The sequence below is a fragment of the Falco rusticolus genome, chromosome 7 (assembly GCF_015220075.1).
Source record: "Falco rusticolus isolate bFalRus1 chromosome 7, bFalRus1.pri, whole genome shotgun sequence".
Taxonomy (NCBI): domain Eukaryota; kingdom Metazoa; phylum Chordata; class Aves; order Falconiformes; family Falconidae; genus Falco; species Falco rusticolus.
In genome coordinates this window covers 17931966-17945357 of record NC_051193.1, presented here as the reverse complement: position 1 = coordinate 17945357, position 13392 = coordinate 17931966, and the positions used below count along the sequence as shown (strand labels likewise).

The 13392-nt window shown below is 38.7% G+C and overlaps 1 protein-coding gene across 1 annotated transcript; it reads left to right on the top strand.

The window, feature by feature from the left end:
* Positions 1 to 2743: 2743 nt before the first annotated feature.
* On the top strand, positions 2744 to 12438 carry DNAAF4 (dynein axonemal assembly factor 4). The gene is made up of 9 exons (XM_037396060.1): positions 2744 to 2917; positions 3469 to 3616; positions 4008 to 4141; positions 5074 to 5314; positions 6071 to 6216; positions 6876 to 6985; positions 7640 to 7793; positions 8841 to 8946; positions 10336 to 12438. Exons 1-9 carry the CDS (start codon positions 2795 to 2797, stop codon positions 10443 to 10445), a joined length of 1272 nt encoding a protein of 423 aa, XP_037251957.1. The 5' UTR covers positions 2744 to 2794; the 3' UTR covers positions 10446 to 12438.
* The last annotated feature ends 954 nt before the right edge of the window (positions 12439 to 13392 follow it).

Genomic DNA, 13392 nt, shown 5'->3' with positions numbered 1-13392 from the left:
AGAAGGATCCTGAATGGACCTCTCTTCTGGTTTATTTTGCAAGTGTCATAGTGAGAACTCACTCATTTGTCCAAGTAAGCTGGCAGTGTGAAATGTGTGTGACATAGGTGATGTTTCTGCAGATACACATCAATACAAGACTTTAAAGGTTGATCCAAGACCTTGCTCAGTCCCTTTTGTGTCCTTCTGCAGCTAAATCTGCTGCTTTGACTTAGAAACGTTAGTGACATTTACTGTGTCTTCTATGAGTGAAATACATAGCTTTGCATTGGAGATCTAGTTTTTAAGTAATAGACTTTTTTATTAATGTACTGGAGCTATTTTGTGTAAATTCAAAACACCAAATCCAGGTAACCATAACTATGTCCTGTCTTGTAAAGTGTGTATACATAGCATGTTCTTTCTGGCAGGAATAAATAAAAAGCTGCTTCATTTCAGTATATTCTCTGTGATTAAACTAAAAATGACACCTGGATGACCAAGGTGGAAGACCAGCACTCCACAACTCTTAAGACTTCTGTTTTCCATGAATGAACTCTCCAAAACTGAAGGATACACTCTGGATGACTACAGCTGCCTTCTGGAGTGGTAGGAGATTTTGAGTTACTGTTACATTATAGTCATTTTAGCCAATGCTGCTATTGGAACACCCTGATTTACAACAAAACAAAACACTATCCCCTCCAACTACCAACTCTTCGTTACTTCATCTAGGAAGCAGGCAAATAGGATTTTGACCACTATGTGCAGTTTTAGCCTTTCCATTTTCAATATAGTAGAACTGTGAAAGCTTTGGAGGTGAGCAAGGAAGATAAGGGTATGTAAAAGGAGTGTAAGTGAGGTAAGAATCTTTCTAGGAAAAAATAACATCTCTTAGAGTGGAGAATGGTCTATAACAGTGGTCCTCAAACTTTTTAACCAGGGGGCCAGCGCGTGGGTGAAGTGGCAGGCAGTCATCTGCGGCTGCTTGGTTTCCCCCCCCCAACCCCCGGCGGGGGGGTGGGGGTGGGTGGGGTGGGGGGGTCTGTAAATACCGGGGGCCGGATTGAGGACCCTGGGGGGCCGTATCTGGCCTGCGGGCTGTAGTTTGAGGACTGGTCTATAAAAAATGAATGGCACAGAAGGGGCGTTTAGAACTTCCTTGTTTCATCATTGTCTGCGCTTGCCTGAAGTTTGTCTTGCAATACAGACAACTAAGAGATATTAAATAAAGGTAACGGGGAATCTTTCCTCATCTTATATTTACTTATTAATTTTATCTTACAGTTTCTTAGACTGATAGCAGTCTGTTTATGGAGACATCATGGTGTAAGTCTAGGCTCAGAACTATAAACTACAGAAGTCTCTTTTGCCACTGCAGCTGACAGCAAGGCTCCTTATGCCATGGTGCAGGTCCTGCTGTAAGTCTGAAAATGTGTCATGCAAGGTTTAAAAAAAAAAATCACATGCCAAAAAGACCTAAAGTAAGTCATTTTGACTTTCAATTAAATCTCTTTCCTCTTGTACTTTTGAATGCTCTTGGAATGAGGAATATAATTCAGTACTCAGATTCCATTCTGTGCAAGCATTCATCCAGATGATATTGATGTGAGTGACTGAAGGTGAAGAACAACCCAGGAATAATATCCGTTGCAATGGATTTCTTGCTCTGAAAAAAAGTTTGAAACCTCTGTGAGATCTACTTTTATACATATATATATACATAACTAAATAGTAACCACTATCATTTGAACATTGCTTTGGGATATATGTAATAGAATATAAAAATTAAATCTTCAGTGATATACATACGAAATCTTAGCTAATGTGTGCAATGTTTAACTCAATTTTTCTTCATCATATTTTAAAAGAAAGAAAAAGGGGGAGAGTAGACTCCTTGATTCTGGATCTTTTCCAAATAGTTCTAAGTAATTGTATACTTTTGAGGAACTTAAACATACTTGAATGTTTATCCAAATGTGTTTGGCTTGCCTTTCAACCCATGTTCCCCAGCGGCAGTTGCTTTCTATAAGCTAGACTTTATTTTGGCAGATACAGTGTTACTGTTTGTTTGAGGAAAGTTGAGCAACAATGTGCAAGCTCCCTCCCGGGTGTTTGGCAAAGACAGCGAAATAAGACAATATTGCGAGGCACTAGCACGGAGCTGCCAGTATGACCTATTTTTGGAGGACATCTGGAAGTTTCAGCGTCCTGCTAAATCAGTCCTCAGATGTAATAGTTTTTATCAGAGATTCTCAAAGTAATAGTTGTCTCTCTTTATGGAAATGTATTTGGATAATCGGAGCCGCATTCCTTCCCGCCGTGTGTAGGTGGGAGTGATGCAGACCAGGAGCGCCTTGCCCTTGCCGTGCCGGTCGGCGGGCCGCCAGCTCATCACCGAGCGGCCTGCGCCGTTACCGTGCGCCCTGCGGTGCGCGGCGAAGAGCGACCGCAGGCGGCACCCCGGGGGCGGGCGGTCCGGGCCGCGCCGGCTCGCAGCGGGCCGCGGTCACCCTGTGCCGCCGTTCGGCGGGCGGGCCAGCTGCGGCGGGGCGCTCTTCGCTGGGGCTGCCGCCGGCTCCCGGGGCCGCCGCCCTTCCGCGACTGCCGCCGTGCTCCAGGGGAGCGGCGGGAGGTCCCCGGGTCACTCCCCGGCCCCGCCGCCCCCCGCGGGCCGGCGCCGCCGCAAGCCGCGGGTGGGCCCTGCCAGCAGCTTCCGGGGGCGGTGCGGCGGGCCGGAAGTGGCCTCGAAGAGCACCGGAAGCTCTTCTGCCCCTAGCAACGGCGGCGGCGCGGCCGTAGCGACGGGGCCGCCATGCCCGTGTGGCTGCGGGAGTACAGCTGGCGGCAGACCGCCTCCGCCGTGTACCTCTCGCTGCCCTTGCGCGGCGCCCGGGTCACCGCCGCCAACATCTTCTGCACCGAGCAGTACCTGAAGGTGGGCGGCCGCGCAGCACGGCGTGCGGGCCCTGCCGTGGGATGTGCCGCGCCCGCGGGCCTGTGGCTCGGAGTTACTTTATGGCTCTGTTAAAAAGCACACGCTTCATACGCCGTGACGTTAAGCGTATAATATTTTGTAACAGTTACGCTACAATCTCTTTTTGTATGCTGCAGGCTGTTACGTACCTGTCCCACTAGAGATAATGCCTTTGCCACTGTTGATTCTCCTCCATATTAATAATGCTACTCAATAGGTGCTAGCTGCCTTTTCTCTTGTAAATGGCCTGAATTAGACACTCTGCTTATACTATGAATAATAATCCTAAATTTGAGGTCCACGGCTTCTGTTGCAGTGCTGAACCAACTTTTTCAATCTTTTTTATCTGGTCTCACAACATGCATAACCTCCCTACTGCATACCAAGCAAATCCGTTTTGTCAATAGCACATGTTTCTTGAGGTTTGCTGTATGCTTGTACTGAGTATTTTGAATATGTGAGATTCAATTCAATCTTTTTAATATTGGTTCAAATTAATTATCTTTTTATAGGTAAGCATCCCTCCTTTCTTATTTGAAGCCGTTTTATATGCTCCTATTGATGACACAAATAGCACAGCAAAGATTGGAAATGGAATCATTTTCTTCACTTTGTATAAAAAAGAAGTGGCCATGTGGGATTCCCTAACTCTAGTAAATGGTAAGTTCCTTAATGTGAAAATTAGACTGAGTGTTAAGAAACACAAACTGTGAAAAAACTTTGCAAGCTATAATGAGCAATGTGAAATTTCTGCTGCTAGATATCTGCGAAGTTAAACATTGTTCTTCATTTTAAAAATAGAAAGCGTATGAAAACAGGCACAACATCTACTGGCTCTAATGTGCACAAAACAAAAAGAATTTTTTTGTAAAACTTACATTGTGTGTGTGAGCAAATCTGAGTTTTTCTTTTTTAGAGAAAAGCTTGTGGAATTTGAACTGTGTTGTGTTTTCCTAGACTAAGTAGCTAAAGGAATCCTATTTTTATGAATATGGTGTGTAACGGCAGACATTCACGCCTAAATCACTAAAATAATTATTTTTCTTTTAAGCTGACAAGGAGAAACTGCAATATCTGAGAGAGAATGCTGTTCTAAAAGCTCATGAAAAGGCAAAAGAGGAGGCAGAAGCAAAAAAAGTTGCAAAACAGGAACACAAAAAATATGCTTTGGAGGCCACAATGAAGGTAAGGTTAGAAAGGACTCTACAGCACATGTACAGGTAAACAATTACCAGCTAATCTGGCAGCTGCTTGCTTAAATGGACCTTGAAAAATATGAAAAATACTCATTTTTATTACAGTGGTGGAGAACCTTGTTATTTAATTGTACTTAAAACACATTTATTACCAAATATGAAAATGATACAGAAAAAATACTTAAAAGTTGCCATTTTCCATTAGTAATACTAATGAAAATTTTCGGTGAGGCACTCAAGATTTTTATCAGTTAAAAGGAGACTACAGTCATGTGGCAAAACTGTAATCCTTTCTGGCCTTGCATCAGCGCAAGTATTTAGTCATTTAGCACTGTCAAAAATACTGTTTTTTTAAAAAAAATCTTATATTTTATTGTTATATTTTCTATCAGACTTGCTGTTCATTTCTTTTTGTGTGTGTGTGTCTCTGTCATTCTGTGTTTTATGTATATTTTATGTGTATTTATTTTCAAAATTTTTATGTATGTAAAAAGTCTGGTCACTTCATTTGTGTTTAAACAGATTTTTTTAAAGTATACAATGAAATTTTAAGACTGCATATGCAACTTGGACCAAAATTAACTGCAGTTAGTGACTTTCTGAGTAGTGATGTTGTATCTATTCTGCCTATGTAATAATCTCAAAGAGGAGAAATAAGAAATAATGTACTAAAATGAAGCTGTATGTTTTACATTTCTGTGTATTCCAGAGATCTGTGTTGATACATGGCTAGGATTTTCATTGTTTAGAAGTAAAACTTATTTCTGATTGGTCCTGATGTGACTTTTAAAAGCTAATCAGAAATCTTTACTCTCCCAATAATTTTTAGGCTTCTTTCATGATGCTTTGCTTGGGAAAATAATGGTAACTTTTACATAGTCATGTTGTTATGATCAGATGTTGCATGTTGCATTCAAACAGCTAGAAGAAGCAGAAAGAAAAAGAATTGAAGATCTGAAAGAAAAGGAGCGTCGGAAGGTTACTAAGGAGTTGGAGTTATGGAAAAAACAGCAAAGAGATGCTGAGAAACAAAAGAGGGTACAAAAAGAAGGGGAACTGCATCAAGAAGCAGAGCAGTTAAAGGAGAGGGAAAAGGGGAAAATGAGCAAAGCTAGGATTCCTACTGAAGGAACTTCTAAGACTGGACTCAAACCTACTGGAGGTTGTATTATTGAAGTGTGTTTTATCACTCTTTAAAGTGTGGATGTAACTTTGTTCCTAGATATTTCTAATTCATCATTTGTCTTTGTCTCTACCATAAGGAACTAATTCTTCTCCCTTGCAGTTATTTTAGTGTCTTTATTTTCACGCAATTTGTTGAGCTAAAGCATGTGAGTTCTTAGCTCTTGTTTAAGTCCTTGGAAGTACGAGGACGGGTTTTGTTCTAAGCTTTAGAAAAGCAAACCAGAAAGCCTTTCTGACAGTGTGATGCTGATTTTCTGAGGGTGGAGTTCATATTACCCTAATTTACCTAACTGCCGGTTTTCACAGAAATGCATAGTTTCCTTTTGCTCTCTCTATCCCACATCTTGACCACACAGAGAGCCAATTCAGGAAACTAAACCAACAGGAAATATTTCATTTTTGTTTTGTTTCTATGTTTTGATGAGGTTACTTTTAGGTCTTGCAGTTGCCCTGTCGGAGAATTGTGTAAGTGACAGAGATAGCGGTGTAAGATGAGTTTAAGGTAATATGTGACAGATAATGTAGCCAGTAAATAGATGTCATGATACAGAAAGAACAAACATTTTTTGAACTTACTCTTCAAAAGAACAAGTCTAAACCTTTCTCCAGCTGTTAGAGGTGTAGTTCAAATGTGCAGAGTTTCTGTATTAGGTGTACTTTGGACTTTGGTAGAAAACCAGAAAAATCTCTTTTGCTTCGTTTTTCATTTCCAGTACTCCAATTCTTTCCATAGGTCATGGTTCCTATAGTATGTTTTCAGAAGATTTAAAGGAAGAGCAGTTACCAGCTCCTCGATCTGCTGCTACAATTAAAATCAACTTTACATCACGAGTTTTTCCTACAGCTCTGCGAGAATCTCGTGTCGCAGAAGAGGAGGAGGTGAGGATCATTCTCTGTTTTGGTATGATGCTTCTATGTCTTCCAAGGTGGTGAATTATTTACTGTGTATTCAGTAAGTTGACAGAAACGTTACCTGTGATATGGAAACTTACCTGTGCAAGATTCTTCACTTCCAAGGAAGGCTGTTCTTATTTAAATTAAAATTATAAGAAACACTTTTATATAAAAATTATTTTCACCAAATGTGATTGTGTAGATTAATAAACAGCATGTTCCTTTTTTGGAGAGGGGAAGAAAAAAGGCAGCAATATTGATTGAATTCCTCGAAGTACAAAATTTGAAATGTCTTTACTCTTATATTTAAGATTCTTTAAGTTCTGTCTTCTTAAAAAGAAGCTTACAGTTACAGAACTTTGAAGTTCTTTTGAATGAACACAAAGGCATTTGGAAGTTCCAAAACAAGTGAGCAAACAAAAACATAGTTAGGGGTGCAGTAACCTTACTTCTCACATAGTAATAAAATAATTGGGGGAACTTGGAACTTTTTCAAATGTGACATTATTTCATATTTTTCTCTGTTCAAAATATGTGGCAAATAGAATTCTTTTCATAGGAGTGAGTGAACAGATGAAAGCAAAATCCTTTTTTGGATTTGAAGTTTCCTTCAGAAATAATACTTGCATGTTGTATATTTGCAGTGGCTATGTAAACAAGCAGAAGCTCGAAGAACAGTGACTACTGATTTGTCTGAACTGGAAGATTTAAAAGAAGAGGAGAAGAACCCAGACTGGTTAAAGGACAAAGGAAAGTAAGTTAGATTCCATTTGAAGATGTATTTAAAATGAAATGTTAGTTATATAGTGTGCGACTATTGTTTAGTTTTGATATTTTCTATTTATACTAGACACAGATGGTGAATGTCTGTGTAGTAGAGAATTTATTGATGTCTTATGGTGTTTGAATCTGATAAAGTCATGAGATGCAATTGCTGAAGCTCATGATGGACAAAATCATTGTGAACACATAATGCCGATTCTTCTATGAGGACAGTTAATTCAGTGCAATATTATACCTGGGTGGATTTCCTTTAATTTTTCCTTTCTATTGAGAGGTTAAACATCTGTCTAAAACCAGCTTCAGGAATTTGATAATAATATTGGTATATTTATACAGCTTTCAAAATTAGTCCTGTGTCTCATGGACATGTCCAGCTCTTACTGTTCTTCATTGGTTTTGAGCAGTGACTATTTTTATTGTGTGTCTGTATGCTATATTGTCAGCATCAAGTCTGACTGAACTTCAGCTGTGTTGTTCTCAGAAAAAGCTATCAATGGCCATTTCCAAGGAGAAGCTGCTAAAACCACAAATTTTTGAAAACAAATTGTTAACAAGAAGTAGGTATTTATTTTGTGATTTATCACCTTGTTTAAAGTGCATGTTTTGCTTTTTGTTTTAAACTTAGCAAAATGTTTGCAACGGGCAACTATCTTGCAGCTGTAAACGCGTATAACCTCGCAGTGCGGCTAAACAATAAGCTTCCCCTACTGTACCTGAATCGTGCTGCTTGCCACCTTAAACTGAGAAATTTGCATAAAGCTATTGAGGATTCCTCGAAGGTATAAATATATGGGCTCTCAGACTGTCGTCTTATATATGATTGTGATTTACTACTGTGATGCTTCTGTTTCAAGCAGATCTGTGAAGCCTCGCTAGTGCAATTCAAAATTTTTAAGTTCAGAATTGATATAATGAAGCCATGGTGAAATATTAAAATTTGATAGTGATTAATTAATGAACTTTCACAGATTTAAACCAAACCAAACCAACAACAAAACCCCCCAAACCGTGCTTCCACACGTTTGGGATGAATGGCCGTATGTTGACTCAGTACACATTTCTTTACAGGTAAAATATTGCAGCAATATATACACTTGAAAAAAAAAAGACAACTTTGAACTGAAAAGAAAGAAAATACAGATACCTTTTGTATTATGTTGTGGTGTTCTTCGTTTGGTGGGAACTTAAAAAAAAAAGGGTGGTAGTAATGAGAAATACCTTAATAAAAAACCCCAACAACCAAAACTCAACAAACCAGACATTTTTAAAGGAGGGCTGTATCATCTGGATGTTTTAGCAGCTGTTATTTGTGCAATGAGAGAGGAGTGATCTTGAATGGCACCTGAATAATCTGGAGAAAGTTTTCCCATAATTATTATTCTTTGAACTAGTAAGTACTTGAGGCTTGAAACTTGTTTTTTTCTAGTGACTACAACAACACAGGTGCTTTTATAGGGCTGGGGTTTTGTTTTTTTGGGTTGTTTTTTTTTTTGTTTGCTTTTTTTTTGTGGCATGGTATGCAGTATCGTGTATGAAGACAGAATACATTATTTGACTGCAATAAACATTTATTGCAGTATTTGTCCATTTTTAGCCATGGCAATGAAACTGTATTTAGCAAAATGTGGTGTGACAGATATAAATCTTGATGAATAGATTCACAAGCCATATAGTTAAATTTGAATAGTTATTTTCTATTTCTATTTGAATAGTTATTATGTTGCTGTATAATAATAGTAATTAGGTGAGAGAAGTGTGTGTAAATCAGAAAAACACTATAATGAAAAATTTACCGCTAAAGATACCGGGTGTTTTCATTTGTAAAGGCGCTAGAACTATTGACACCACCTGTTCCCGATAATGAGAATGCTCGAGTGAAAGCGTATGTGAGACGTGGAACAGCATTTTGTCAGCTGCAATTATATACTGAAGGTGAGACCTTGATCTTGTGAAAACATGCACATGAATTTATGGTGACGTGACAGTAATTCAGTTTAGCTCAATGAGAATGCTCACACCTTTATTATTTCAGGAGGAATGTCAAAGGAGGCCAAACAATCTATGTCTCTTTGTTATGAACCTTTATACCATATTCCTTAATTTATTATTATTATTATTTATTTACTGGCTAATTACAATTGCACTTGAAAAATCTTTACACGTTTTCAGAAAATAAATTGTACCCTTAAATTAAAGAGTATCAATTAGTTTTTACGTTGAGGAAAAGGCTTTAGCAAGTTGCATATCCTCTGTTTGATCTGCTGGGTCAGTCTTTCCGTATGTAATGGCCAGCTATTGACCATAGCAGCTTGGCGGCCATGGCATGTATTAGTGAGGAATGACTGGAAGGTCAGAGATGAGGTATTTGCATTGGGAAGCATTCAGATGTAGGATGCAAACTGATATAAAACTAGGTTGTGCTAATTTTGCTCTTCATGAAGCAATGTTTTGTTGGTCTTGAGATTATATTTACAGTGTTTCCAATTATAGAACAAACTAACTAAAATATTTCTATAATATTTGCTTGTGAAGTGCTTAGTAAATGTATCTTTGTGACATGATGTATGAAACCTGTATTGATGAGCAAAATGTTTCATCAAGAAAATACCTAAATTAAGTGTCCTTACTGAGTTCTCCAAGACTATCAGTTTAGTTTTGTAAGGCAAATTTGCAAGTGGAAGTCGATAACAGAAAGTGAAGTATATTCAAAACAGCAGTGTTGAAATACTAAGCTTTTTCCCATTGTTTACCTTTTTCTACCTATAAATCGCTTTGTCATTCCCTTACAGCTTTATTTGCACTTGGAAACCTTAGAAAAAAGAGAACAAGATTTTATTTTACTTCCTGTACTCATGGCTTGCTTTCCGGCCTCCCCTCCCCCCACCCCCACCCCCCCACCCCCCGCCAAACTCTAGTATTCACAGTTCATGTCTTTTTTTTGTTTTGTTTTCATGCACTTTCATTCTGTGACTCAATTTTTCTCTCTTCTGCTGAACACGTTTGAACACTCCCCTCATGCATGCACGCACACAGGCACACACACACGTGAATGAAGTTCTGTTTTCATGTTCCAATACCTGGAAATGTTTACATAGCCATGTTTCCACTAAAATGGTTTGTAAAATAATGTAAACAAAATACAAATTTATTTACTGACAAAAGTTAAACCTAACATAATTCTGATTTCATCTTGCTCAACAGCGAAACTCAAGATCAGTATTTTATGTCTATGACTAGAGAGCAGTTATTTCCAGTTAGTTGCTGAAGAGGATGCTTTTCTTGCATTATTGATTGACATTCTTATTAATGTATCTATATTAGGTCTCCAGGATTATGAAGCAGCTCTCAAGATTGATCCTAAAAATAAAACTATAGAAGAAGATGCTGAGAAGATTCGAAACCTAATTCAAGGAACAACACAGGATTCTTAATTTAAAAAAATTAAAAGGAGGTTTTTGACAGGAACACCTTTTGAGGGCATCAGAAGGAATCTTTAATACGTTGTCAACTAGACATTTTTCTGTTTCACTCAGAACACCTACAGTATTGGTAAAAGATTGGATATATGAATTACTATTTTTGGAAAGTATAGTATTATAACAAATACGATTAGATATATTTTGTATCATTTTGATACAGTTGTAATGTTTTTGCTTTCTCTGAAATATTGGTGGGCCAAATATTAAAACATGCTTTTGGGACTTGATTTAAAGTTACTCATAACTAAATGAAATATTTGCCTGGAAATATCTCCTGAATCTAGACAACGGATTTTCAAACAACTTCACTAGCTCCATATAGTCAACACCTGTTAGCTTCTTGTCTTTGCTTGTTCTCCACCAAAGCTGAAAAAGTTATGTGTTATATGATTATGGTTATATGCTTTCCTCTTTTCCTATTGTTCATAGTGCTTGCTGTATCTGAAACTAAGACCGTGAATATATATGCTCTAATTCAGGCATCTAATTTGGAAAACCTCCACCTGGAAGCACAGAGGTAGATACTATGTAGTGCAGAACATTCTTTTTAGCGTTAAGTAAGGTACATTGAATATTTTCAGACTATTATGAAACATTTGTTTGGGCTGACCGAACAAGGTAATTGGAAAAATTATAAACCTGTGGTGTTGTATTGTAGTGTAGTGGTAAATTAATCCTGTGATAAGTTGTCCTATCAATGAATATGACTTACTACTTCCATCCTACTACAATTAGTAATCTTACAGTGTGGCTGTACAGCATATTCTGTAAAAATCAAAACCGTTGTTATTTATATGACAATATATACTTTTCTTGAGCTAGCATTTTAATTTGTACTCTGTTAACATTGGCCAGTATCTCATGAATACTGGTGTGATTAAAGATTCTCAAAAAAGGGACCATCCTAGTAACATTACAAGTGTTGTAAAATTACATGACACTGTGCTTTGAAGCCCTGCACCTGTTGTTTTCGATAGTGGAAGAATGTTAATATAGAATTGTATTGTTTATATATATGTTAGTATTTGTATTCTTGTGACAACCTGAGACACTGGACTTGAAATGGTTCTGTTTTGTTAGGCATTTTATCCAAAATGTGACTGTTTCAACTACACTCCTTTCAGTGGCAGCTTTAGCAGATTTCTGAATTTTGCACATCAGTCTGTTCCCTGAATACCATTTATGACTGATTTCTGTCTTCAGGAGAAAATATTTATTGTGCAGATGTATGTTACTCTGTGTAATTTTTGTACTCTTGGAACAGGGAGAAGGTGGTGGGCATCGCTGCCAGCTGCTTTACTTAGAGCCTTGAGAGGAGTGCTGAAGGTGAGCCAGAAATGTCTGGGGTAGCTGCTGTTCCTTCTTTCCTACAGATACCTACTGCGCTGCAATGGAAGGGGGTGAAAATACCTTTTTTTTTTTTTTAATAGCAGTTGGAAGGAGGGCAGTGCAGGAGCTTTAACGCCTCGTTTGAGTGTAATGGTATACTTGCCAAAATACGACTGTTTTCTTTCTTATAATTACTGAGGGGAAGGTGGGGCTAAAGAGGAGAGACACTGGCAGTGGGGGAAAAAAAATATGCTAAGAAGCAGATGCTGATTGCAAGTTCCTGATTTTCTGTGTTCGTTCCAGAGCCTATTAGAACAGTCTGTATACATCTGTATAGGCTGTTTGAATTGTAGTGATCTGTTATAGCTACTCAAGGCTGTTTTTGATGTAGACAGGCACCTTTTTCTACTGCTGTGAAATAGAAATGATATCTGCCTGTTTAATCCGATTATATTGGGAGCAAACGGATGCTAAACTTTTCGATACTTAAGCTGACAGTATGTACACCATATCAGTCATATGTGTTATGGTATTATGTCCTGAGACGTAGGAATGTGGAGACTGACTTTCAGTTTTAAAACCAGAAAATACTTTAATTAAAACAAATAAACCTTGAGGTCAATGTCTCTTGCACTTAATTATTTTTAAAAATTAGAGTTACACATTTGTGATACCAGTTTCACAAGTTTTAATTTTATGGGTTTAGGCCTGATTGGGAGAAGTGTGTCTTCCAATGGGTTACATCCTTTTTGATACGTCTTATTCAACTCATATGCTGGTTTTGGCTGGGGCGGAGTTAATTTTCTTCATAGTAGCTGGTATGGGGCTGTGCTTTGGACTCAGTGTTGAAAACAGTGTTGATAACAGAGGGATGTTGTAGTTCCTGCTGAGCAGAGCTCACACAGAGCCAAGGCCTTTCTGCCTCTCACACCCCAGCAGCGAGCAGCCTGGGGGGGCAGCAAGAAGTTGAGAGGGAACACAGCTGGGACAGCTGAGCCCAACTGGCCCAAGGGATATTCCACGCCATAGAACATCATGCTCAGCACATAAAGCTGGGGGAAGAAGGGGGGGGGGGGGGGAAGGTGTGTGTGTGTGTTTGTTTGTTTGTTTGTAAGTGATGGCATTTTGTCTTCCCAAGTAACCGTTACATGTGGTGCAGCTCTGCTGTCCTGGAGGTGGCTGAACACCCGCCTGCCCACGGGAAACAGTGAACGAATTCCTTGTTTTGCTTTGCTTGTGTGCATGGCTTTTGCTTTACCTATTAAACTGTCTTTATCTCAAACCGCCAGTTTTCTCACTTTCACTCTTCCGATTCTCTCCCCCATCCTGACATGGGGGAAGTGAGTGAGCAGCTGTGTGGGGCTGGAGTGATACCACAACAACCCAGCAGATATTGACAGTTATTCCCAGAATGACTGAAATAACAGTCAGGTTTGTTTTCTTAAAGCTAAGTGTCTAGTCTAAATCTATGATAAAAGGATGGAGATGCATTTTTACAGAGTGTGCTGGAAATTGGGGTAGTCATATACCCTGCTTCTGTCAACGGCACAGTTGAAAAATGATCTTGGAA

Excerpts from the sequence above, each read along its gene's own strand:
- DNAAF4 (XM_037396060.1), top strand. The coding sequence starts at position 2,795 with ATGCCCGTGTGGCTGCGGGAGTACAGCTGGCGGCAGACCGCCTCCGCC. Across the intron at positions 5,315-6,070 it reads TGGACTCAAACCTACTGGAG|GTCATGGTTCCTATAGTATG; the intron begins GTTGTATTATTG and ends TTCTTTCCATAG. Across the intron at positions 6,986-7,639 it reads TGGTTAAAGGACAAAGGAAA|CAAAATGTTTGCAACGGGCA; the intron begins GTAAGTTAGATT and ends TTTTAAACTTAG.